Source organism: Syngnathus floridae, chromosome 13 (assembly GCF_059516105.1).
Source record: "Syngnathus floridae isolate MCC-2025c chromosome 13, RoL_Sflo_1.0, whole genome shotgun sequence".
Lineage (NCBI taxonomy): Eukaryota > Metazoa > Chordata > Actinopteri > Syngnathiformes > Syngnathidae > Syngnathus > Syngnathus floridae.
The window spans coordinates 3,536,423-3,561,297 of record NC_142425.1 but is presented as its reverse complement, the minus strand read 5'-3'; the positions used below and the strand labels follow the sequence as shown (position 1 = coordinate 3,561,297).

Sequence of the window (24,875 nt, the reverse complement as noted above, 5' to 3'; positions counted from 1 at the left end):
GCCGCAAGAAAAGTGGACAACAGTTAATTGTTGACATATTTTCATTTCTGTGCAATGCAAATGTAATATACAGTTTGAATGTGTTCAACGAGATGCGTTTGCATGTTATTCACAAATACAACCTTTCATAAGACTTGTACGTAAAAGAAAGAAACGTGTATTCTCCAAAATATAACGCTTGACTACATTAGTAGCATTCAAAAAGTTGTTGGAAAAAACTAAAAGTGCCACGCATGCAAGAAAGCAGTCAAACATTTCTTGTTGAAAATGATACAATCCAAAAGTCATCATCTTTCATTTCTTCGCTGTCATTGAAATCCAATTGATGCGTTGTAAAATGCGATCCTCTAGTAAAAAACCAATCGTGAGTCAAGCGGCCACGTTTTGAGCTCGAGCCCAAATACCCACCGTGCGGTGACGACGTGGAAATTAGCCACTTTTGTATTTGTAAGTCAGAAAAGAAAGCAATGTAATTTCCCTGTTGGAAGTGATATGAATTTCCTAACAGCTCGGGGGAAAAAAAAATCACCCCAAGTCCCAAAATTCAGAAACTGTTCCTGTGTCCCATTATATTTTCAATTTGAGCCAAGCAATTTGTTTTGCGCTGGCGAGTCACAAATATGCAGAGTCATGTTGATAGTGATGTCAGAGATCACTTTTGGCTTTGACATTCTACGAGACAGTCTGCAATTTGTATCCCCGAAGATAAGACTGCCCCATTTGTTGACTCCAGAGGAAAGCGAAGCGCAGCTGCCCCGAGCAAGCCCGCTCGGTGGTGAGTCGCCGTCCAAGTAGAGAGAGCGGCATTGGTCCGGTGAGGGGCGCCGGGGCCCCGCATTGTTGAAGGAAGGTGCACTTGGTGCCCTCCCTGAAAAGGAAACAGAATGTGAAGGTCGCCATGAAAACAAAACTTGTGTGGCGAACAGGACGAAGCCTCACCCGTTTAGCACGTTGGAGAGGGCGGTGGTGTGGAGCCACACTTGCTTTTCTGCAATCAGAGGGGAGGACACCAATTACAACACTGGAAACCTTTCTTGCTTTTCTGTAACGGTCACTTTCTCCTCATTTTTGGCCACAAAGCAAAGCCAGTCGAGAGAGAGGCGGCATGCCACTCCAAAATGTCAGCACGAGGCCATCCGCTCGCTGCGATTGTCTCTCACCTTCAGATGTAACTTGTAGTGCAGACTTTGGTCTGCCAGCCAGGCGTGCCTAAGAGCTTCTGTCGCGCTCATTCTCCAGCTTTTGCTCTTCACCAGCAAGCGTGTGATGAAGTCTTTGGCCTCTTCAGAAACATCTGTGAACTCTTCTTCCTCAAAGTTCCACTGACAGGCCAGGATGTTGTTTAGCGTCTCGTTATCGTCATCACCGAGGAAAGGAGACAAGCCGCTGAGTCTGAACGCAACAAAAACAAGCAAGAGTGAGCGAGATGCCCGCGGGGATGAAAACGAAGCGGCGGGTGGGAACTCACAGCATATACATGATGACCCCGAGGCTCCACATGTCGGTGGGGAAGGAAACAAACTCGTAGTTGATTACTTCAGGTGCCAAAAATTCAGGCGTTCCAAAGTTGACCTTCAGCTTCTCTCGAGGTTTATATCTGTCCGAGGCACACATTGCAATAACAAAAAACGAAGGGACAGAAGATTCGAGAAAGCCTTTACCTCCGGGCTAGGCCAAAATCGATGATTTTGATCTTGTTTGTCGCTCTGCTGACACAAAGAATGTTCTCTGGCTGAAACAGAAGAGAGGACACAAATCAGGTTTTGCCAGCTGGCGAGGTGCTGGACATGCTCACCTTGAGGTCAAGATGGAGGATGTACATTCTGTGCATGTACTGCAGCCCCTCGCAAATTTGCCGTATGAAGAGCACCGTGTCAAACTCACTAAGGTTACAGTCCTCGTCGATGATGCGGTCAAACAGCTCTCCGCCCTCGACGCTGAGGCGGGAGAACGCGCATTGCAGCTGTGACGATGGACCACATCACACGGGGGCGTGAAATGCATCTGGACTTACTACTCCATGACCAGGATGATGTCATGACGAGACTCGAAGGCCGCGTAGAGCTGGATGAGGTTGCAGTGGTTGAGCTGGTTCATCACCTGGATCTCGTTCCTTACCACATCCTGAAACGAAGCGCTGACTTGGGTTCCCAAATTCAAAAGAGGTGCTAAAATCATTCGCTTGGATGGCTCTGTCTCCTCTGCATACTGTACCTTTTCCTTTTGGCTCCTGGCCTTGATGATCTTGGCAGCCAATCTGAGACCAGACGAGTTCTCCACACACTTGTGGACCTGGCCAAAGCGCCCCCTGGCGGAAGAGAGGATACCATTTCGTGTCAAGACCACTCAGTGGGCACGGGAGGGGGATTATTTGTCTCAGTTACAAACACGTCGGATGAAGACGCGCGGCATGGCTCACCCTCCCAGGACCTCGTCTCTGTTGATGGAGTAGTAGGCTGCGATTTGGTGAGGTTTGGGAGTCACAATGCGATGATCAAAAGGTGCCGCCGGCGGTGGGCTAGAGTCTGACAAGAACCAAACAAGGTTGCCAACGTCCATCAAATTGTGACAACTCCGCTCTCACCTATGAAGAATTCCTCTCTCGCATCTGACGGCTGCTTGCTGTTGCTCTCCGCATCCGAGTGGCCGCGTTGTGACTTGTCCGTCTCGGCTGCAACTCCGTCGGCCTTTTCATCTTTCCCGCCTTCCACCCGACTCTTCTTCAGGTCGTCTTTAGCCACTCCTTCTTCAGTGACGCGACGTTTGCTGCAGGCGGCCGCATCACCGACGTCGTCGGAGCTGCAAATAAGGTGCGATTCGTTATTTGTGGACGATGTGATGACTGCGGAAGTCACGCTCCGTCTTAAAATACCCGTCTTGCTTCACGGTGGAAGTCTTGCCAGTGTCGCAAGAAAGGTCGGCTTGTGATGTTCTCCGATCGCCTTCGTCTCGCTCATCAGCGCTCTCCTCTGGACCGAGACCCGACGATGCAATCTCTGCTTCCGCGTCTTCCTCAGAGCCCGAGTCTTCAAAGACATCCTCGCTCTCCTTATCAGATTCACTGGCAATCGACTCAACGAGTCTTCCACTTGCGCCGTCCTCTGCCTCGTTGCTGCCGTGATAATGGTCAAAGTTCTTTTGGTTGAGTTTCGCCACCTGCTCAGGCAGCACTGGCGCAGGCGGTGACTCTTGAGGAACAACAAAGGGAAATTAGATTGAATATCAGTGTGACCTTTTTAATTTTTAAACTTTTAATTTAATTGTGTGAATTGCTCTCTTCTAACACCGATTGAGCAGTTTGACGTTGCCAAGAATGTCTCTGCGTGCTGCTGGCGAATCAAGTTCAAGCTACCTGAAGTTTCCAGGGACCTCCTCTTCTTCTGACCTTTGAGGTTGACTTTGCCTTTTTCCTTGTCGTCCTTTCCCTTGTGGAAGGCAGAAATGACAATTCAGCACGACCATCTCAAATATTCATCAGCATCACGTCATGTCATTGAGCAAATAAGGATGAAATATCTTCCTGAATGTAAATGAGGTGTAGAACAAGATGCAAGAAGGCAGAAAGCATCTCCCCTTCTGAAGGGAACAGTATGGAAGGAAGAAATGTTGTCCGTGTTTCGTGCAGCAACGGCTTCAGTCTCAAGCATTTACTGACACGAGGAAGAACAACAGGTACACGTCGCGCTGATAAAGGACCTATTTTGGCTGAGGCGACCGGTCTGACTTGAATCACTGACACTCTGCCACACAAGTGGGGGCAGCACTTAACATTGCAAACAATAGCGGAACAACGCAACCAAATATCCACGCGCAAGGAGACGTGATGCTCAGCAAGCATTCCAAACCTTTGACATTTTACTTCAAAATCAAAGAGTTAAATCGTGTTCTGTAAATTTCAACAGGTTACAAAACTGCAGTGGCAATATATTTCACATAACGCACATGAGGGCAACATTGGAGAAGTTCTCATGAAGGAGCCTCATCAACAAGGAACAAGGTTGCAAATCAATGTCCATGCTAGTGTTTTAAAAAGAAAGTAAATTGATAGATGGTAGCTGTTTTAGCGCAATGCTACCATGATAAAAAAAAAATAAAAAAAGGTTGATCGTTTTTTTCTGATCATCTTGGTCAGACAGAGGGGTGTGATATTCAAATCTCTTCTCCTGGTGAAAAGGTCCATCTGCAATGGCACCACGATGATCCAAAGAGGCCCTAAGCTCACCTTGCGTTTGGCTTGGCCGGCCGCTTTCCGAAAGAGCAAGCCCAGCAGCTGGGAGCGCCTCGCCAGCTCGCCAATGTAGCGGATCACCTGGTGGGTGCCCTCCACCACTTTTTGCAGCGCCTCCAACCTGCGGCCCTGACCCTCCATTTGCTCACAGAGCCTCTCCATCACCGCCCACAGCCGCCCAAAGACCACCGCCACCTCGGAGCCTCGATTGAATCCCGGGTGGGCATCGCAGAGGCCCCCCTCGCTCTTTGGCGCCCGAATTGGATCCATCCCTCTCACGTCCTGGGACAAAACATCTAGTCGGGTCAGGACAGCATGCTGCGTGCTAAGCAAGCGCTCCATCTGAGAGGTCAAGGCGTCCATGCGGCTCTCGATGCAGCGTAGGGAAGCATGGGAACAAGAGGAAGACGCTTGGGACTGCTCTAATCCGTTGAGCGAGGCTCTTCTCCCAGCAGACTTCTGGCCATGAAGAGGCTTGAGGTCATACATTTTAGCTAAAGAGCTGACCAAGGTGGAGTTCATGACTGATGGGCCGTTTACCTCTTCACAGGGAGAAAACAAAACCGCTCGTTCATAAAGTCCTGCCACTCATCAATGAACAAGAAGAGCAAGTAGCGGGTGAAGAATGAGCTGGCCCACAAGACACCACTTCTGAGCGGAGTTTGAGAAAGAGCAAACGGCCCACCTCCAAATGATATAGCGCAGCCCCAAGGGGTGGGTGGTCAGCGATAACAGTGGAAGGTTGGAGCGACCAATCGGGGATTGACAGGGGCTTGTGGGGAGCTGTCAGGGAGGATCGCTATCTGACATTTGAGATGCCTCAAAGGTGTTAGAATCTCAGGAATTTGCGACTGACACTCACCCGGATTCTAACAAAGTAATAAAAGCTCATCAAAAACAACAATGACAACTTGGTGAGATTTGGAAGATGGAACTCTACATTCAAAGTTGATGAGCAAAGGGAAGGGGGGGGGGGGGGGGGGGGGTACAGGTGCAAGTGTGGACCGGACCACAGAACCACAACAGGCCACTAAGACCGGTGTCACAATATTTGGTAAGTCTGGCTTTCATCTCTGAAATATTGTATTGGGTAGGAGAGGGAACCAGAATCTCTGCATGCCAACATGCCCTCAGCATAACGCACAGCCATTGTCATCGTCCTGGACCAAAATAATATGGTGCAAGCATATTAGGTTTCAGATCAGAGCTTTCATTTGGTACCAGTCAAGTTGGAGACTCACATGTAAGCTGCTGCGCCATTTTTAAAACATGAGCAGTAGATCGATATTTGTGGTCAGTCAAGGTCTTACGAAGCTATTGTAGTGGTAAACAACCGCTTGAAATGAAAAGGCCATTCGGGTGCGCTTATATGTACCATTATCAGTAATGTCCTCCTTGAAAGGCCGAGTGTACTTCTAATTTCTAAGATGGTGGGGTTTTTTCCGCGGCATCACAGGGGTGCCAAGTATGTGGCAATAGAAAGAAAGTCGCACATTGTTATCTCTTTGGCCGCACCTGCTTTCATTTAATCAGTCGAAAGTTATGCGTTGCCGCTGACTGATGACAGTCTCTATCAGCCTTGATAACCGTGCAACTTTTTCCACCGTGGATGCGGACGGACATCGAAAAGTTCCACTAATGGACCCAAGGTGTGACATCTGTTGTGTGTGTATTTACAATGCGGGGTTTGAGATTGTGGCTGTCATTCGTCAGTGCCTGTGAATACATTGCATAAGATGCTCAAGCATGCCTCGTGCCTTGAAAATAGACATCCACAGAGCAACTTCCCCAAGTTGTCAAGTTTGTCGCTGGTTGTTACCATTACGTAAGTGCATGACAACTGGATTGTGGATCTATGATGTCCTTGCCACACCACACAATGCGTGTTGAGCCTAATGCCCGAAAATCTTCACACGCATACAGAGACACGCACACCCAGCGCCGCTTAGCAACAAAATCCAGCTGAGGATCAAATGTCGTGGTACATCTTAAATTAGTAGTGTCTAGGTGTGAATAGCTACCTTTGTTCATCATTTGTCTCTAGCAATGCCACAAATATATCTGAAATACATCTTTAAACACATCCCTACGAATTCAAACTGTACAGATCCATCCATCTATCTATCTATGTCTCATCGCGTTCACTTTCTGATGGCAGTTATTGAAGGTTGTGCGCAGTCTCGGTGTTGTACCACCAGATGGCAGTCAAGACTTGAAATACTTGACATGCTCCTGGTACGCATTTTGGCCATCTGATACGAGAGAACGCCAAACACGCGCACACAGTCGCACGTACGCACAAACACTAATATAAATATAAATAGGTTTGGTGTGCTCACATAGCAGTTGCAGCTTACTCAATTATCATAATTCGGTGCATGGTGACGTCAAAGGCAGCGCACGCTAAAAGGGCCATGCACGGGAGCAAATGGGACCCGAACGTTCATTAATCATAAGGATCATCTCTATTGGCCAAGTATGTCAAAGGACACAAGGAATTTGTCTCCCAACCGTGCATGCTGTCTATTAGGTTGAATTAACGTGTTTAGGTTGCAATGGAGAGCTTGTGAGTGACAAGGCTCAACGCACACAAGAGATTTGAGGTGAGTTCAGCGCTCATTTGGGATGGCTGTAATGATACGATATTTTGGAGCCGGTACTGTATGTGCTGGCGACGAGTACAGTACATAGGTCAAAATGATCCCGGCATCTTGAGTTTCTTGACACGTCAAAGTTTTTTGACCCCTCTCACTGGGATATTTTTTGATCCGCTGACAGCTCTGACTCAGTCAAATGTCCAAATGTATTGATCTCAAATAACTAGATGAACCCGTTTGATTTCATTATTGAAATCATGGTTGCACTGCAATGTGTTCTGAAGCGCTGCTTGCGAAAGATGCATCAATATTGTGGCAGTAATGAGTTATGCAAAGTATTGAAAGTGGACACCAGTCAACAAGCCCGCGCGAGAGTCGCGCGAAAGCCAGCCATTCCCCGAGAGAAGAGCCCAACTCGGCTGACTTCGGGGAAGAGCCGGGGAACTCGCTGGACTGGTCACCCGGCAATTGCAGGGCACCGACAAACAACCCTTTGAATTCACCCCAAAGGACAATTCGTAACTAGAATTTGCAATTTCGTAGAAATTGTGTGTGAAGGCGAAGGGGCTTAATAAAATCTTGGGGAACGGTACAGAATGATGTTTAAAGTTGGAACGAGTTGAATCGGTCAGAAAATGTAGAAATTAGAAGGGAAAGGCAATTTTGTAAAATTTTGCATGAATTCTAAAGTTGAAAATTTTAAATTTTTGGTAAGTGGGAAGTTTTGATATAAATTGATAGAAATTGTGTGTGAAGGCGAAGGGGCTTAATAAAACCTTGGGGAATGGTACAGAATGATGTTTAAAGTTGGAACGAGTTGAATCGGTCAGAAAATGTAGAAATTAGAAGGGAAAGAGGCAATTTTGTAAAATTTTGCGTGAATTCTAAAGTTGAAAATTTTGAATTTTTGGTAAGTGGGAAGTTTTGAAATAGGTAGGCTTAAGATGAACAGTTAAACGTTGAAACAGGTTGAATCGGTAAGAAAACAGAAATTAGAAGGACAAAAGTAAATTTTGCGGAAATTTTAAAAGTGAAAAGATGATTTTTTTTTAATCGTGAGAAGTTTAGTAAGCCATACTTTGGAATCCTAAACTTGAAACCGGTTGAATCGGACAAATTTGTAAAACTGAGAGCAGATGTTGAATGGCCCATAGAGAATGAATGGGGGGAAAAACGTGTGCCAAATTTTTTTAAAATTTGGAACGAAATGAGAATTACAGGTTCAAAACCCATACTTTGGAATGTAAAAGCTGAAACGGGTTGAATCGGAGAAAATTAAATTACTTAGAGCAGATGTTGAACAGCCCATGGAGATTGAATGGGAGAAAAAGTTACATTTTAGGAAAAACTGCGCCAAAATTTTTTGAAACAAAACTGCAACCCTCGCTTTGGGATTCTAAAGTTAAAACCGGTTGAATGGGACAAAATTGTTAAAGTTAGAGCAGATGTTGAATGTCCCATAGAGAATGAATGGGGAAGCTTTGGCTGGAAATTTGCGACTTTTGCGAAAACCGTACATTTTTTGAATGAATGAGATGGAAGCCCTAATTGCATGAATGTGTGGAATATGTGAACACTGGAATGAGGTGAATCGGATGAATCACGTGGAAGAAGAAGAGAAATGTTGAAAGGTGAAATTTTGGCTCTAAATTAGTGAATTTTGCAAAAACCGTAGATTTGTGCAAGGAAAAAAATTAAAGCTCTAATGGCATGAATATCTGGAATACATGTAAAGTGAAAGGAGGTGCATTTGATCAATCGTGAAAGAAAATGAGAAATGTTGAATGTGCCATTAAGAATGAATGGTAAAATTTTGACTCGAAATTTCTCGAAAATTGTAAATATTTGGAATGGAAAAACATACAAGCACGCTTGGCGTGAATATTTGGAATAAGTGAAAAGTGGAATGAGGTGAATCGGATGAATTATGTGGAAGTAGTTAAGTGTCAAAAAAGTGGGTGGAAAACCAATAATGTGAAGGCCTTCGCACAATGATGAACTAAAGTTAGAAGCATGTTTTGGGGATGTGGGCGGAATATTGACTATCTGGAGAAGCACAAGAACAATATGAGAAACTCCATGCAGGCATGGCAATGGACGTTTTTGTTTCTTCACATTATTATCGCTAATCATCATGGGTGGCCTCTCCACTGGCTTATCAACCTTCCCTGGCCTTCATCCTAGCAGACACTATTCTATCTCAGGAACCTTCCTGAACACCAATTGCAACTTGCTCGGCTCAGTTTCATCAACTCCTAACCACACTTGCCGTTGCTCTGCCCCGTTGAGCTCAAGTATTTCAAGTCGTCCGTTGACGCTATGCGGTCTCCGTGTCGCCTCACTCCTCCTTCCTTCACGCACGCACATCTATTGTGTCTTAGTTGGAAGCGTCATCGCTGGCCTTTTCAGTGCATGCCTCCGCCCTTCTAAATGTTTCTCCAGCTAATTCCGGCTTTCACCGCCGATCGCAATGTTATCTGCAAACAAAGCCCATCCATCATTACTGCAAAGTGGAAGAGGCCTAGAGCGTATCCCTATTGCAGTCCCACTTCCACCTTGGGCTCTTCTGCCACACAGAAAGCAGCCCTCATCGGCGTTCTGCGACCCTCAAGTTTGAGCTTGACGCACACACTCCTTCTGACATTCTCTGGACTTCTTAAGACAAATCATACATTTGGCATTCTCTTCCTTGGCATGTATCCAAACTGTTGTTAGCAAATACTCACACCTAGCTAACATTGCTCTTTCCAAGAAGTCAGTTGCGTGGCCCATCCACAATTCCTCGATAGTTCCCGCAACTCTGCACATGGCCCTCGGTCTTGAAAACAGGTACCCCAGGACACTTTTCCTCCATTCCTTTAGCATTACGTCACCCTCGCAAATTCTATGAACCAAACGCGATTCAATGGAACAATTACAAGGTGCGCGTATCAGCACCGTTGTAGCGTTCATGAGTAGATTGCTTCGATTGTATCGCTGGCACAAAGGTGTGACGTTTGTCAGATGATGCATTTCATTTGCTCTTTGCTGCTGTGAACATGTTTGCATTGCACAGAGGGCAGAGACTTCGTCTGCGTGCTGCGGCTGGAGTAGTGCGAGGTGACACAATTTAGATGTTACAGCCAGTGACATGCATGTGACATTTGCGTTTCCACAGACAAGCTGTCTGGAGTGCACCCAAAACAAATTGGTTCATTTTTGCGCTCTTTTTTTTTTTGTTGAGCCTCATTGGTAAAAAAGGAGTTTGTTTTTTGCTTGTTGAGCTCAAGATGGCATCTAGGCACGGGATCATGAGATACATTTGATCACCTCTGAGCCGGTTACTTGTCGACGCCATGTTCAATACGACAAAAATGCTGATCTGAGGCTCGTGTGTATGGACAACATTAGTTCGTTAATGCCGCAGCATGGAAACGGACCCGTTTCTTTCACCTGTCTGTCCGCTGGTCGGGTCCTCCCCTTCTTTTTGATGGTAAATAATGTCCACAGCCTCTGCAGCGTGAGGAAAGTGGCCACCAGGCACACGCTTCCGAGCAGCCAGAGGTCTTTATCCCTTCGGGAGGTCTCCATGATGGAACACTTCCTCTTTCTGGCCGTCCTACCTTGACTGCTAAACTCTCGGCTGTCTGCCTTGTGCTGCGGGCGGCGGACAAGAAATGACTGACATGGGACTGGAACGCAGTCTTAATTCCTCTCGTCTCGCTCACAACAGACTTGATAAAGAACAAGGGTCGGCTCAAAGACAAACCTAGCCGTTGGCCCTCTCAGCAGCTTCCTCGCTACCTCCCACCCGTCAACCTAAAAGGAGAGCGCGCCGAGACGGGAAAGGGACAGGTGGTGTTCAGTTTGGGGTGTCAGTGCGAATCAGATGCCTGCTATCCTTTAACTTCAGACACAGCACTTGGTAGTTTCGTGCTCCAAAATATATTTACCAACAAGTGCTTCAGAGCCTCCTTTGCTCAGTCGTGGCAAACTGAACATGGACAGTCAAAGCTCCTCCATCGCAGGGGTTGCGCAAAAAGTCAAAGCTGCAATATAGCCTCCCTCAGCCTGTTTTCACAGCACTTATTTGGAAGGTCTTTAAACACATTTTAAAATAGAACAGACACAATCAAACACATTTCACATATTTACAGCGAACCAAAATATTCAGTCAGTCTAACAGTGGACCCATCCCTGGCAAATCCTGTTTTGCCAAGCTTAACTTATTATCTCACAGTACACATTAATAATTATGCCCAAACACATTCTTCATAAAATGAATTGACAGTCTGTAGGCATAAAACACAGGATAGTCGAGGACTGAGACAGCTTCAGTACAAATGAGGCTCACACTCCCCATTTCCTCATCTTTTAAAATGTACAATGTCATGCACAATACTGCAATGCCATCGATTGGCCAAATGTGGAACTACGCTCCCCAAATAAATAAATAAATAAATAAATAAATAAATAAATAAATAAATAAATAAATAAAGTGAGATAACAGGACAAAAAAATTCTGTGAATCTAGACTTGTGATGGGTAGTGAGGTTTCCTGTAGTGCAACAAACCTTTGTATCCAGTGTGCGTGTGCGTGTGTGTGTGTGCGTGCGTGTGTGTGGGCGTGTGCGCACGCTTGCGTGGATGTCAGTGGGGGGGCGTAAAACATTTTTGAGAAGCCCGAGAGCTCTCCCTAGTGGGCGTTTTGCATTCCTGCAAGGGATTTGTGCTAACAGGTATCTGATGTCATTACAAGGCCTGCAGCCTCCCTAAACAAGTTTGCGTGAACCCAAAATATCACAAGTTGTGTTTGTGTAGTGCATGTCCGTTGTCCCGTTTGCGGCTTGCCTACCTGCAGTTCCATGTGTTTGAGTTCCCAGAAGCAGCGCATGGTGCCCACCTTCTCCAGGTGTCGGTAGAAGGCCAGGCGGCCAAGACGAAGACTGTTGCTGCGGTTGCGGATGGCCTTCAGTCCTTCCATCTTCTCCACAATGGGCGACATGGGGATAGGCGGGGGTACCGCTGACGTTGGCACTTTGCCGTTCTTCATTCCAGCGGGCTCATGACAAGGAATCTTCCTGTCTGGACTGCAACAACAACACGTGTTTAGCAACCTACATTTCAAGTGTGCTAATGAGATAGAATCATAATTTGCATGATTTTTAACTGGAGTTGACTTAGATATGTCAAATAGTGCCACCATGTCAAAGGATTAGTCCAAAATGTGGACAGCGCTTTGATTCATTCCACCGGTGGGGAGCAGCATGACCTATAAAAGGGGAGCGATGAGATGTGGAAATCCAGCCCGACGCCTGCGCAGGACAGCTGGCTTTCAGCTCTACCTGTTGAGCCTCTGGGGGGGTTCATGGAAGATTACCAAGGATATTTTTACCTCCAGAATGCCTGTGCTTTACAATTAGCCAGTCTGTCATTTCACAACAGCGTGTGTGTGCGCGTGTGCATGTGCGCGTGAGCAGGCGAGGCAGACCGTCTGCTGCATCCAGGGCTGTCCTCCAGCTCCAGGGGATTTCTCAAGCTCGGATTTCAACTCTAAAACCAAGGGTGGCCTGAATTGGACAGCTGGTATCACTGCTAGTGGCGGCTCTTTAACTTTCATGATTTACAACGCGGATTCCAAACATGTGAACACAAACATACAACAAATGTTTGTGTACCGGTATGATGCACTTTCAATTAAGAGTCCCATGAAGACATCTTTTTCTTTAGTAATCTTTGGTCATGAGCTTTGGCGGAGCCAGAAATGATATGAGAAAGCAGCAAGCAACCTTCAAAAGAAGAGCAAAAATGTGGTCAGAAGCTTGGGGGTTTCTCGTGCTCCAAAGTGTCTGATCAAATTGGTAAAGTGTGGATGAACACTTCTGACACAATTCAGCTGAGACAATCGGATGAGTGGACATTTGCATCATAAATAATGTCGTACAATTCCCAATCCAGCCAAAAATAAAAAGCCAATCACTTCAACTTTAGAAGTATTTGAGCAGCCGAGTGGTGACTTTCATGGCTGACTTTGACACGCAACAGCTGGCCTGGCAAAGAAATGCCTTCAACGTTGGCGTTTTGAGGCATTGGCCCGTGCCATACCTTCCAAAGCGGTGTTGACAGCCAACAGCTCGTGAAAGCCCAAATGCATCGACCAGTATGGCTGATCCCGGGTCAAGTTGCTTTAAAGAGCTTTATTTTTGGTACACCCGAGCACACGAAGAAGTCATGCGGGTCAAATGGAAAAGCTCCATCAGCGAAGAAGCGCTTTGGTCCCAAAGAGCCACCGCGAGGCTTGTTGCCAGGCAATCAGGCTCGGTAGGCGGCTTTTCATGGCGGCCGCATCGACTGGTCGCAAGGAATCGCGCAGAGGTGGAGGGGAACGCTCTCCCAGTGGCGTCCGATGTCTTTGTTTTGGAGTGGCATGGAAACGGCTATCAAAGCCCGGGAATGCGGCTGAGGTGTTGGAGCATGTGTGTATGGATAGAATAGAACACAGCGTCATGGCTCAGATGGACGCTGACACTCAGAGTGGACACAAAAGACAACACAGACAGACACAGGGAGAAGAGGAGAAGCTGTTCAACAACAAAAAGACCCCTTATCACCAAAATAAACAGGTTGCCTGGCTGACATAATGATCTTGACAAATTCCCTCGTCACAAGCTCCCTAATTAAACAGCCAGTTTACTTCAGCCGGCAGACAATTAAGCAGCCGTCGGCATCGTCGGTGAGCTGTGTTCGTGGCAAGTCGCCCAGCCGAGGGGCCAAATTGTTTGGGGTCAGCCCGTAACGGGGCGGCTGAAAAATGAACTCCGCTTGGGCGTTTTTCAGCGTGCGCAGACAGATGGCGCTTTGAGCACACCCTCCAACTTGTGTGACATTTTCAGCGCCTGCAGCCGCTCGGGTCCTTCACACTGTCACAACTCTGCAAGATGGTGTAACTGTAGAACTTCCACTCAATGTGCTTTTCCATGTCGACAAGAACAAAGCCAAGATCTTATTTTAGTGCACAGCAGAGAAACACACTTGCGCTCTTTTTTTTTTTTTGTGCTATGCCAGTATTATGATGATGATGATTTTCTTTCCAGCATTTGATTTCCAGCCACTTTTTATATTTGTCTCAACCACTACTTTCCAAAAGATAGAGGACGAAAATAACGTCAAGAAATAGAGCAAGCCTACTTGATGAGGAGGTGTCCATCCTAAATGCAAAGATGCACAATGTGTGCAAAACGGCTTGATATGTTGCACCTTGCAGTGCATCTAATAAATACCAGCGTCAGAATTTAAAACACAAGGATCCCACTGCATTTCTGCACAAGACAAGCTCTTACAACTGAGGACAAAAAAAAAGTTGCAGTTTCAAATGAAAAGGACTGACCCTTCATAGCTGGGAACATTGGCGATCACTAGGATCTTCTTTTCCTTTCCTCCCATGCTTCTCATGGACGTGGTGGAGGATCTCTCCCCAGGATTCCTGACGAGCTCTGAAACGAGTTCTCAATCGATCACAGTGATTCAAGCTCAAGGTGTTTGTTCCGGTGAGGGCTTCTCCGAGAGGAGAGCTCGATCCCAAAGTCGAGCTGCTAATGGCACTTCTGCGGGAGCCGCAGATGTCCCGGGATAAGCACGGATGGGGGGGAGGGTTCGAGGAGAGCTGGGGGTTGCGTCTGAGAGGAAGTGTTGCAGGGAACACGTCTTGTTATGAAGGAGCGAGCACTCTGCCACAGCAGCGCCGCGTGTCTCCGCAACACGAGAGATGACAGCCAGCCGGCCAACCCACTCGCCAGTCAGGACCTCGGCCAACTCGAGACTGAAAAGCAGCAGGCTTTGCTTTTGCTTTGTTTGGCTTTTTCAGAAGGCAGCATTGTTCGATCTCAGCTCTCGTAACCACACCGCTGCTCCTCTAATCACACTTTGGGACTGGCCAAGGGCCTGCTCCTAGAATAGCAACAAAATCTAGAGAGGCTCTTGATAAATTCTTTGTTTCACGCTCTGACAAATGACATGTGCCTGTTTGCTGAATAGTCCGAGGCCAAATACATACGCACACATACACAAGAAGCAGGATGACAGCCATTCAATCAGACACGCTGTCATCGAGCGGCAATCAGTGTAGCCCATAATTACAAAATTTTAAAGCAGGAGTACAGAAATGTACACTTCTTGTTTCTTAAACAAGACCTCATTCACTTATTCATCTACGTAAATGTCAAGTTTCACCATGTGACATGAAATATTCTAGAATGTCATTGGAAAGTATGTGTCCAAGCATTTGTTGGTGTGTGTTTTCCTGGCGCTCTGTCCTGTTGTCGCAATGTGTTCCATGCGCTAATTGGCCAGAGCGGGGTCTGTTGCCGTTGGGTTTAAAAGTGCTTTACATCCCACCCGCTGCGTCGTCCCGACCAAATGTTCATGCTCCACATCTGCTATATTTAGCTTCTACGCATCGAGATTGGGGCACGCAGGGGCCTATTGCAGGGGGGCAGGTGGAAAAACATTTTCAACACCTTACAGCGTGTCCATTGTATGCACCTGAAGAGACTCATGGAAAGGTGTGGTGTGCCACACTCGGCGGACTGTGGAGGGTACCCGTGCTTGCCAAACATGGGATGGTGGGGTTCTCAGGCATTCCTCATCCCATACTGTGCCTGCAGCACAAGAGAAAGCTATTGCTTTCAAAAAATATCAAAGTAGACATAAATGATGTTTGGCATCATTAAAAAAATATATTTTAATTCAAACAGAATGACCTTTGAGGCTCAGCTCACCTTGTATTGGATCGTATCGAGGAAGAGGTCGGCCAGCAAAGCTGGGCTTTGCGCTGCCAGCCGTCATTGTTGTGGAACAATCTGCTCATCACGTTTGCATTTTTCCACAATAGCACCTTATTGAGAGCGCTGTTCCCCGCAGGGCCTCTCATGTGCCAGCTGTCGGGGTTTAGGGATCAAACCTTTTGTTTTGTAGTTTGGAGAAGCGGATGGCACATGGTTTCAGCGAGCGTAAAAGCGTTTGGAGGCTCGCGGCCGGCGTGACAAAGACGATTAAAAACAAGCACACGAGCAGGGGCCGAACAGGGCCGACCTTGGCTGCCGGTGCGCGTTATCTCGCACTCGTAAAAAAGCCGATAAGGGAGCCTCCCACTGAACATTCCCAGAGAAGTGTGCTGCCAACAGAACACGCCGTTTTAGATGTCAACAAATGTTGACCTCTTCTAGATGGTGCCTCCATGGCTGAATTAACTCAAAAGGCATCCTTCAATCTTTTGAAAGACTTAAATGACTGCAATCTGGTGGGGTGGGGGTGGGGGGGGGGGGGGGGGGGATCTGTGATCACATCAAACAATAGCAAACCCCACGATTGAGGAATGACAGCAGAACATGCCCAATACATGCCAAGCATGTGCAGGTGTTTATTTTGGGCCGGACAGATCCAAATTGAATGCTGCTAGGCTACGCTACGTTTGCTGTTTGTATCCTCATGTGAACTGCTGCCGCAAGATGCTGCCTAACGCTCTGTGTTGAGTCCCGCCCTCTCTCCCGCGCTCGACACGACCCGCCGTCCAAGCGATATTATGTTTGCCTTGGGAACCTCGTCAACTCCAGGACAGCAATGAAAGCGAGACCTGTTATTGGACACCTGAAACAGACTCGCCGCTTAGGGCCCTTCGTCACCCATCGATGAGTGCTGCAAATGGAGAAGGCTTCGTGAAGCGGCAATGGCAAGAACAAGGGTTAAGCAGTCACTTCAAGGAGACTGCTACTGCCAGGAACGGTTGGAGGAGCATCCCTGAATCGTTGCCGAGCCGGCAGATTGTTGGGCAATGCTGCTTTGCTCTTTTTCCTCACACTGAACAAACAACAACGCGATGCTCTACCATTGTGTGAAATTAAATCATCATCCAGCTAGTCTGGTCGGCTGCCCTCCCGCCCAACACAAATATATCGAGGAGGCCCAGAGTTGTTGCTTGACGACTCGCCAGCCGCCATTGTTGTCCTGTTGCTCTCATTCTAAACACAAAAGGTGCAATTGAGGTTTTTTTTTTTTTTAAATGTATCTTATACATTAAAGGCATCAATTTGTGCACCACTTTCAAAAAGGGACAAGAACATGATTTAACCTTTACAAACTGAAGAGTTAGTTTATCCTTGAAGGTCTCAAGTTAATGTGTACAAAAGCGGATAACAGAGACGGATAACAGATTGCTACTACTTATCTCACCAAGGTCATTCAGAGAGCACACAGCTCTACGGTACTCATCAATCAAGCAATGAACGCCACCCATTCCGACGTATGTATCCGTCCTTCTTGGCAGACTTTCAAGGAAAACTTTGTGAGCACGAGTACACGATGTTGCTGCTGCTTATGAAAGCGACATCGGCGGTGCAAAGGTCGCCATAAATCAGAGCTGTTGATCACGGTTGACGAGGCTACGCTGTAAGCCAGCTGGCGTGACGAGCTGAAATCTGCACCATAAATCACACGGAACACACCTTTGCAAACAAGTACCTGTTTTCCTGGCAAAACACCCGCCAGACCGCACGCATTTGCCGTCCATAAATCAATCAGCATTTAGACATCTCCACTCAATTGACATCCTCGTCTCTAAATGCAGTGGCAATACATGACAAAGTACAACCGCAGAATTTTGTGACAAAGTTATGTCGAGTTCTCGGGGCTACGTGTACTTGACTTGAGCAATTGCGTTTGTCACAACTTTGTATTTACTCCCTCTTGTTGTCCGTCTTCAAGAAAATGATTTGCGGTGGATGTGCTCAGTCGTCGTCATGAAGCAGTTCTTTATCCCATCTGAAAAACACACAAGTGAGATGTATTAGCTGCATTAGAATTCAAAGTTTGTTGTCTACAATATGAGCGAAGCCACATGAGTGCTATGAGTAGTGAGTAGTTTTGCCTCCTCTGTTTCAATGTACACAAATCAAACTGCTCGGTGTGTGTGTATTTTCAATAAGTCAGCTATGATGGGTGTGTTGGACTGTGTTAGTTATACTGACAAAACAAAAGCGCCCTGTGTGGATGCATGCTGACTGTTGACTTTGTTTGTCTTATCGTCGCACTTGCTCAGTCACGCGCATCCCGCCCACACACAGCAGTCCAAACACAGCGAACAGAGCGAGCCGCGCCCGAGCGTCAATTGGATTCCCGAGCGCACCTCTGGACACGTTACTTGCTCTGCTTTGACCTCTCACGGGAATCAAGCGCGTGGAAAAGAGTAAGTAAGCAAAGCGGACCAACTGCTAAGGCAACAACTCAAATAGAAGTTGACAGCGTTGAACGTTCCTTATCGTGAAAATTCTCCTTCACGTTAAAAAGTTAAAGTTAAAAGTCGCATTACGTTGACGCGATAGCCAACTCGAAACGACAAATGAGTAGTTTGTCCGACTGCGTGCGACTTCCATTGCCTGTTTCCTGCTTTCCAGTGTGCCGTTATCTGCCAACTGCAACTTTGCATTGTTTTTCTGACACACTCACACGAAATCAGCTGAAGAGCTAAAAGGTGCAAATGAGAATAATGACAACAAAAGAATAATATGTTTGAAAAGTACTTAAATTATCGCATGAGTCGCCAGTTGGAGGCACATTGCTGTCCTTTCAGTCTTGTACACCTGCTATTGAGAAGGTAATCCGGTCAAGAGAAGCAAATTAAAAAAAAAAAAAAAAAAAACCGTTCAAAAATGGAATAATTGAAAATTAATTTATTAGGCCTGTTGTTTTTCCGCATGCACAGGTATGCAAGTCATGCGTTTGTCTCGTTCTAGGGAAATATTTCAACAATGGCCGCTCTCAGCGTATCCACTACAAATTTTGCTCTGGAGCTGCTGCGCAGCCTGAGCCTGACAAACCCCAGTGGAAACCTCTTTGTCTCCCCGCTCAGCATTAGCTCAGCGTTGGCGATGGTTTACCTGGGAGCCAAAGGGGACACGGCGACACAGATGGCCCAGGTAAGCAGCGGTGCTTCCGCATGCAATTCGGGTGACATCGCATCTAAGATGTCTATTTACCAGATATGAAAAGAACCTTCAGAGCCGAATTAGTTATTATTCCTTAAATTACTCAGCTCAGTGGCCTAGTAGTAGAGTGTCCGCCCTGAGACTGGAAGGTTGTGGATTCAAACCCCGGCCGGGTCATATTAAAGACTATAAAAATGGGACCCATTGCCTCCCTGCTTGGCACTCAGCATTAAGGGGGTTAGAATTCGGGGGTTAGATCACCAAATGATTCCCGAGCGCGGCACCGCTGCTGCTCACTGCTCCCCTCTCCCCCAGGGGATGGATCAAAATCACATGGGGATGGGTTAAATGCAGAGGACAAATTTCACCAGACCCAGATGTGTGTGTGACGATGATCATTGGGACTTGGGACTTTAACTTTAAAGAAGACTCTGCTCATACTTGCTGCTGGCAGTCTAGTCTTCCCCTTCAGTTTCTTTGAGTGAAAGTAAAAGGTGTGAAGGTCTTAAGTTGGCATCTGACAGGGCATCTGAGTGAGCTCTTGTGTGAGATTCCAAACAAATGTCTCTGTTGCCAGGCCCTGTCCTTCACATCTGGTAAACGCATCCACGCAGACTTCCAAGCTCTCAACACTGACATCAACTCTCCCTCAGCGACGTACACCCTGAAAGTGGCCAATCGCCTTTATGGAGAAACCACTTCCCATTTCCTCTCTGTGAGTTTTCAGGGCCTGGACTCTGCCTTTGAAAAGTATGACACTCCATGTCTGAGGCCTTCTTTGCTGGCAGGAATTCCTCGATGCCACACAGAAGTACTATGAAGCTGATCTGAAGACCGTTGATTTCATCGGGGCTCCAGAGGCGTGCAGGGCAGAGATCAATGGCTGGGTGGAGGAGCGGACCGAGAGTAAGACCTCGTCCCAGCCAAACGTGTAGTGCTGAATGCAAAACGCACAGGTTGCTTTGCTTTCAGACAAGATTCAAGACCTTCTGAAGCCGGGAACGCTCAGCAGCATGACCAGATTGGCTCTGGTCAACGCCATCTACTTCAAAGGCAACTGGAAGCATCGCTTCGATCCGGCAAACACCAAGGAGATGCCCTTCAAAGTCAACCAGGTGAAACTACAGCAGGAGATCTGAGCAGAACATAGAGGCTGGGGTACGATCGTAACGGCTGGTCAGATGTAAACCTGTTTCGGTTTCGACGTTTGTCAGAATGTGACCACGACGGTGAATATGATGTATATGATGAAGAAAATACCTTACAACTACATCCCCGAGCTGGGTCTGCAAATCCTGGAGTTGCCGTATGTAGACGATCAGCTCAGCATGGTCATCCTGCTTCCCGAGGAGTCGACTGATGGCACAGAACCACTGCTGAAGGTACCTTCAATCTTCATCTTTCAGATTCATACACTAAGCACCAAGTTTGACGTATCTGCAAGAAGCTCACGGTCACAGGGAGACAACTGCTCTCCCTGTAGGCTTATTTGTAAGTACTTAAAGACCCGTACGTGTTGTTTTGGTGTAGCTAGAGAAGGAGCTTACCCAGGCAAAGCTGGGTGAGTGGACCAACAAAGACAGCATGGAAATCCACTCAGAGATCCGTGTCCATCTGCCAAAGTTCAAACTGGAAGAGGAGTACGAGCTGAATGAACCTTTGGCCAAACTGGGCATGACAGATGTCTTTTGCGCTGCCAAGGCCGACCTTTCCGGAATGAATGGCGAGGGAGGCCTTTCTCTGTCCACGGTGGCCCACAAAGCCTTCGTGGAGGTCAACGAGGAGGGCACCGAGGCTGCCGCAGCCACTGCCGGCATCGCGTCCTTCTGCATGCTCAGGGAGGAACACTTCACGGCCGACCACCCCTTCCTCTTCTACATTAGGCACAATAAGTCCAATGCCATCCTTTTCCTCGGAAGGTTCTCCTCTCCTCACTAGACAAATAAGATCAACTCGAATCAAATAAAAAACAAAAATGTAACGGCGGCCACGTTTTTTTTTTGTACCAAGCATACATCGAAATATTCAATAATTTGACGGTGTGGTGGATGAGCGGTTAGAAAATCCGGTGGTTTGAGCCCCAAATTCTGCCTTGCTGAGTACGTTTTCGCGTATTTGGTTGTCAAGCAGTGCCACCTGGTGGCGAGGTTTGTGTCCTACGCTCGTCCGCATGTACTGCACTTTGTTTGTTGCACGTTGTTGACAAAACACAATCTTTAACCGCCCAAGTCCACTTGATTATTTGGTTTTAATTTTGAATTGAGGATGATAATCTACTACTGAAATGCTAGATTTCAACGAGTTGGACACACCTGCGTTATCGACCAAACAAGGCAGTTGTGACGCTATCAAAGTTGGCTTGATTTTAATCTTATAGCTAACTCTGCACAAAATGGGCGGCACCTTGTTGGTGTGGTTTCATCACTTGGTTAGAACGTGTGTAGTTTGCCACAATTTTATCTGTGCGGAAAGAGGCTCTTTTTGATGCTACATTCAGCTTCCGTCTTGCAGCGGGCATGTCTGGGCAAAACATCGCTGATGATTGGGCAACTTTAACCTCCTTAATTTTGTATTTAAAAAAAGTGATGATGTTCATATACGATATACGTATTACACATAACTGACGTGTATGGTTCAATAAATGTGGGTGCAAAAACATCCCATTTAAAGAGTTTCATTTTGCTAGTGTGGGTCTTTAAAATGGAGTGCATCATTAGATTCATGAAGCGTTTATTGAGCACTGCTTTTAGAGTTACTAAACAAATGTGATATAGTTGCAGGCATGGGTCACCTCTTGTCTTACCGCAATTGCCTCCTGCTGCTCTGCATCTTTTCCAACTGGATACCAGCAGCCACCGGGCTCTTTGAATGGCTGAAGCAGACTGAGCATCCTCCAGCAGAAATAGCGCCTCCTCCTCCATCTGCAGATGCCATTCTAGCAAAGGAAGCACAGTTTGAAATGTCAACCGCTGATGAGAGGTTCCTGTCTGAGGCCAAGCAGATGGAGCTCAGTCCTCTAGACAGCTGCCACCACAAGGTAATCACAACATTGGAACTAAAAATTGAGGCAAATAGTGACGTGTTGATTTCCAATGTTGATTCCAGACGTTCTCACAGTCGTATCATACAAATGGCGTGATGGCATTTCGAGAAAAGTTTAGCATGCTGTTCTGTGTAGGTGGTTGCTCAGTTAAAAGTGAGCTGTGAAGGTCTCTCAGAAGAGGAACTGGCGAAACTGGGTGTCACATTGTTCAACTGCCAGGCACAGATTGAGGGGCGCACAACGTATTCATGTACACAACACATGGTAAGCCGTAAAATGTACACAACACATGGTAAGCCGTGAAATTCCACACTACTATAAATGACCAAGTTCTGTGCATGTCCACTTATTGTCTGGTCCTCCCAAATAACTGATCTCTATTGTTAGGGTTTTCAGGTTAGTTTGATCCTATGATTATGCTGGAATGTAACCTGTAATAATTAAACTCGCTTGTCCTGTCTTAACAAAAGTAGTAGAACAAAGTGCTAAGATCTTTTGAACTGATTGACTAGCTGCAGAGGAAGCAATCAAAGTGTTTTGTTTACACAACATCGTGAAGGACCCCCTGCTGTGCTTTGATCAGCCAGGGGCTTCGGCCATTTGTCTACTCTGACCCCCACTCTCAACCCCCACTCTGTTTCTCTTAATAAATATCCCCTCGCAGGAACAAGGGTTCAGACTTCATTCCTTGAACGAGTGAACTCTCCACCTGCAGGTGTCAAAAAGGACTTACTTGTCTCCCGTGTGGTTCTTGCAAAATAAGTTGGAGTGAGCAAATCTCTAACATCTATCTAGCATTGCATTAAGTACCAGTACCGCAACCTGAATTTTGGGAAGCAAAAATGCTTCCATTACTTTAAGGTGATGGTTACGTTTACCATTTGCAATTTCAGAGCATAAAGGAATGCACGGCAGCGATGGACCCGGACACGTGGAACGCCTATCACATCGTGAGCAACAGGGCTCGCGCCGTGTGCTACGCAAGTCGCCAGCAACTCTTTCGGCTCAGGGCAGAGCGCACCGTAAACATGCTCATCTCCACAGCTGCCAGCCAACTAGCTGCAATGGAAGACCTCAAGGTAGGTAGCGTGCATGTGTTTTCTGTTTGACCAGAATTACAATTACTTTTTTGGATACTGATTTGAGGGTTTTGTGTCAGGACGGCCAATTGGAGCTAAGAGAGCTGATGGCAGCGTCACTGGACCGGCTCCTGAAGGGCCACTGTGAGCTCCAGACTCAGCAGGTCAAGCTGCATGAAGGCCAGAGTCAAATGCAAAGTGACCTGAGAGACAACCTGCAGCGTCTGGCTCAGGAGAAAGCCTTCATTGCCTCAGGACAAGAACTGGTGGCCCGACTCATCCGGGAAATTACCGATCGAATGGGTGAGAGCTTTTGCGCTTCTTTGGCTCCTATTGGAGAGGATTTAGCAGTGGGTTCTAAGTGTGAGTCAAGCTCAAATCTTTATAGATTTAATTTAATGACTTACATGTGCAGTGGGAACGTTGCGCTTTTGATTCCTTTCGTCAGAATATGCAGAAGACCCAATCCCACACAAGCTACCTGAGTTCTAAGTTTTAGCGGCTGCGGTTGTGAACCAGTCCAATTCTGCCTTTTGTGCTGCAGCGCCTGTTCGTGAGAATGTGCAGAGGCAAGGCTTCCAAGTGCAGGACAGACACAGAGCCGTCGTTCAAGACCTGGAGCACGTCAGACACCAAGCTCAGGACATTCAGCAAAAACTAGGTATCAAAAGTCCAATCTGACGCTTGCAAGTTAGATGAGTCAGTTTTGACATGAGCCGACCTGTGTCTTCAGACAACAGCGTGTCAGAGTTTGTCCAGTACCGAGAGCGGACTTTGCGCCACTACGCCGATGTCATGAGCAAACTGGAAAGCATGAACATCAGTCTGGGTGTGGTGCTGTGCTTCTTGGACGAAACGCAGGGCTGCATAGAGCAACGGCTCGACACCATTCGAGGTTACCTCGATTGGGCGGGTGAGTAACACTTGCTGATCAGGTCGCCTCCCCTCCCCTTTTCGAAGTGGCATTTGTTGCCTTTCCAGGTTTCAGCGTCACCGCCATGGGGATGTGCGTCACACACGCCGCCTATTTCCTGCTGTTCGCTGTCCTCCAGTCGTTCCTGTGTTGTCCGGTTTTCTCTCGGGTCGCGTTGCTGCTTACTGTGTCCTTGAACGCAGCGGCTGAGGTCAACGGGCAGCCAGCGCTGGATTCGGTGAGTCTCTGCTTCCTAATGGTCACGCTTTGGCTTGGTATGAGCTTGAAGCCGGCTACCAGCACAAGTGGACGGATGGCGTGTTGATCTGTTGCAGCTCCGTTTTCTTGGCCTCCTCAGGACACTGGTTTGTCAGCCAGTTACGGGTTCATTTTCCGAGCAGAGGCAGAGCGTCTGCTGCGTTCCCGTTTGAACCGTCGGTGGAGCCACGAGAGTCCTGCGACACATACCCGCGATCCTCGACGCCACACAAGTGAGTCTGCCAAGTTTCTTTGGTGCCAAAAAGTATAGAGTATTTCATGGTACCTCATGTCATCTTTTTGTCCTCAGGAAAGAGTACCGTTGCAGTGAACAGAACCAGCTGCTGAAGCAAGAAACCGATACGTCAAGTTTGAATCTATCAAATCGTCCAAGAAGGTTGTAAGAACAGCTCGGACGGAATGTTCTCGTGCCATGCATGTGATCTTGCTCCAGCTGCAGGATCTTCCCACAGGAAACTGGCATTAAGTGGACCAGCGCATCACTGCCTTCCTCCTTTTCTAGCCCAGCCTGTTCTTTCAGCAGTAAGCTCGTTGAAGGAAGGTTGCAATCACAGCATCGTAGTAATTGACTCTTGTCTGTTTTCAAGGGTTTGATTGACGATATTCCCTGCAGAAAGCCTTTTGACTCTTTGAATGACTCTCACTTGGCGAATGACTCAAGAAGCACATCTCCCTTGCCATCAATGAGCACCAGGTCAGTGGCTGTTGCTTGTTGCGCCAAGTAATTGTTGAGAGGAAAGTTGTTTGGCATTCAAGAGAAGTCGTAGGCTCAAAATGCT

General features: G+C 47.1%; 3 protein-coding genes across 8 annotated transcripts; 2 read left to right on the top strand and 1 right to left on the bottom strand.

Annotated features, from left to right (window-relative positions):
- Positions 1 to 29: 29 nt before the first annotated feature.
- LOC148388128 (myosin light chain kinase family member 4-like) lies at positions 30 to 17,870 on the bottom strand. Of its 4 annotated transcripts, none has more exons than XM_088393130.1 (15): positions 15,582 to 17,870; positions 15,346 to 15,461; positions 11,660 to 11,894; positions 3,353 to 3,425; positions 2,873 to 3,188; positions 2,585 to 2,799; positions 2,420 to 2,525; positions 2,215 to 2,308; positions 2,015 to 2,124; positions 1,796 to 1,937; positions 1,662 to 1,732; positions 1,469 to 1,597; positions 1,161 to 1,392; positions 940 to 988; positions 30 to 868 (listed from the first exon to the last, which is right to left on the bottom strand). In XM_088393130.1, exons 2-14 carry the CDS (start codon positions 15,417 to 15,419, stop codon positions 944 to 946), a joined length of 1,842 nt encoding a protein of 613 aa, XP_088249256.1. In that variant the 5' UTR covers positions 15,420 to 15,461; positions 15,582 to 17,870; the 3' UTR covers positions 30 to 868; positions 940 to 943. The 4 variants fall into 4 exon arrangements, with proteins under 4 accessions (XP_088249256.1, XP_088249258.1, XP_088249257.1 ...); XM_088393132.1 differs by adding an exon at positions 14,192 to 14,297 and having other exon boundaries at positions 15,346 to 17,863; XM_088393131.1 differs by lacking the exon at positions 15,346 to 15,461 and adding an exon at positions 14,192 to 14,623 and having other exon boundaries at positions 17,539 to 17,862.
- A 9-nt stretch (positions 17,871 to 17,879) lies between these two features.
- serpinb1 (serpin peptidase inhibitor, clade B (ovalbumin), member 1) lies at positions 17,880 to 20,763 on the top strand. The gene is made up of 7 exons (XM_088393138.1): positions 17,880 to 18,043; positions 18,591 to 18,773; positions 19,360 to 19,497; positions 19,571 to 19,688; positions 19,755 to 19,897; positions 19,997 to 20,164; positions 20,313 to 20,763. Exons 2-7 carry the CDS (start codon positions 18,606 to 18,608, stop codon positions 20,718 to 20,720), a joined length of 1,143 nt encoding a protein of 380 aa, XP_088249264.1. The 5' UTR covers positions 17,880 to 18,043; positions 18,591 to 18,605; the 3' UTR covers positions 20,721 to 20,763.
- Positions 20,764 to 20,905: 142 nt separating this feature from the next.
- bmb (brambleberry) lies at positions 20,906 to 24,700 on the top strand. 3 transcript variants are annotated; one of them, XM_088393134.1, is made up of 9 exons: positions 20,906 to 21,819; positions 21,961 to 22,089; positions 22,719 to 22,904; positions 22,985 to 23,207; positions 23,449 to 23,565; positions 23,638 to 23,817; positions 23,886 to 24,055; positions 24,176 to 24,308; positions 24,386 to 24,700. In XM_088393134.1, exons 1-9 carry the CDS (start codon positions 21,565 to 21,567, stop codon positions 24,421 to 24,423), a joined length of 1,431 nt encoding a protein of 476 aa, XP_088249260.1. In that variant the 5' UTR covers positions 20,906 to 21,564; the 3' UTR covers positions 24,424 to 24,700. The 3 variants fall into 3 exon arrangements, with proteins under 3 accessions (XP_088249260.1, XP_088249261.1, XP_088249262.1); XM_088393135.1 differs by having other exon boundaries at positions 21,797 to 21,819; positions 21,961 to 22,593; positions 22,985 to 23,267; XM_088393136.1 differs by lacking the exon at positions 20,906 to 21,819 and adding an exon at positions 22,490 to 22,593 and having other exon boundaries at positions 21,959 to 22,089; positions 22,985 to 23,267.
- The last annotated feature ends 175 nt before the right edge of the window (positions 24,701 to 24,875 follow it).

Coding starts and splice junctions, on each gene's coding strand:
- bmb (XM_088393134.1), top strand. CDS start 21,565: ATGGGTCACCTCTTGTCTTACCGCAATTGCCTCCTGCTGCTCTGCATC. Junction 23,208..23,448: donor GGAAATTACCGATCGAATGG/GTGAGAGCTTTT, acceptor TTTGTGCTGCAG/CGCCTGTTCGTGAGAATGTG. Junction 23,566..23,637: donor GGACATTCAGCAAAAACTAG/GTATCAAAAGTC, acceptor CTGTGTCTTCAG/ACAACAGCGTGTCAGAGTTT.
- serpinb1 (XM_088393138.1), top strand. CDS start 18,606: ATGGCCGCTCTCAGCGTATCCACTACAAATTTTGCTCTGGAGCTGCTG. Junction 18,774..19,359: donor CGGCGACACAGATGGCCCAG/GTAAGCAGCGGT, acceptor CTCTGTTGCCAG/GCCCTGTCCTTCACATCTGG. Junction 19,498..19,570: donor CCACTTCCCATTTCCTCTCT/GTGAGTTTTCAG, acceptor CTTTGCTGGCAG/GAATTCCTCGATGCCACACA.
- LOC148388128 (XM_088393130.1), bottom strand. CDS start 15,419: ATGTTTGGCAAGCACGGGTACCCTCCACAGTCCGCCGAGTGTGGCACA. Junction 11,895..15,345: donor CTTTCCATGAGTCTCTTCAG/GTGCATACAATG, acceptor TTGTTGTTGCAG/TCCAGACAGGAAGATTCCTT. Junction 2,309..2,419: donor AGAGACGAGGTCCTGGGAGG/GTGAGCCATGCC, acceptor CTCTTCCGCCAG/GGGGCGCTTTGGCCAGGTCC.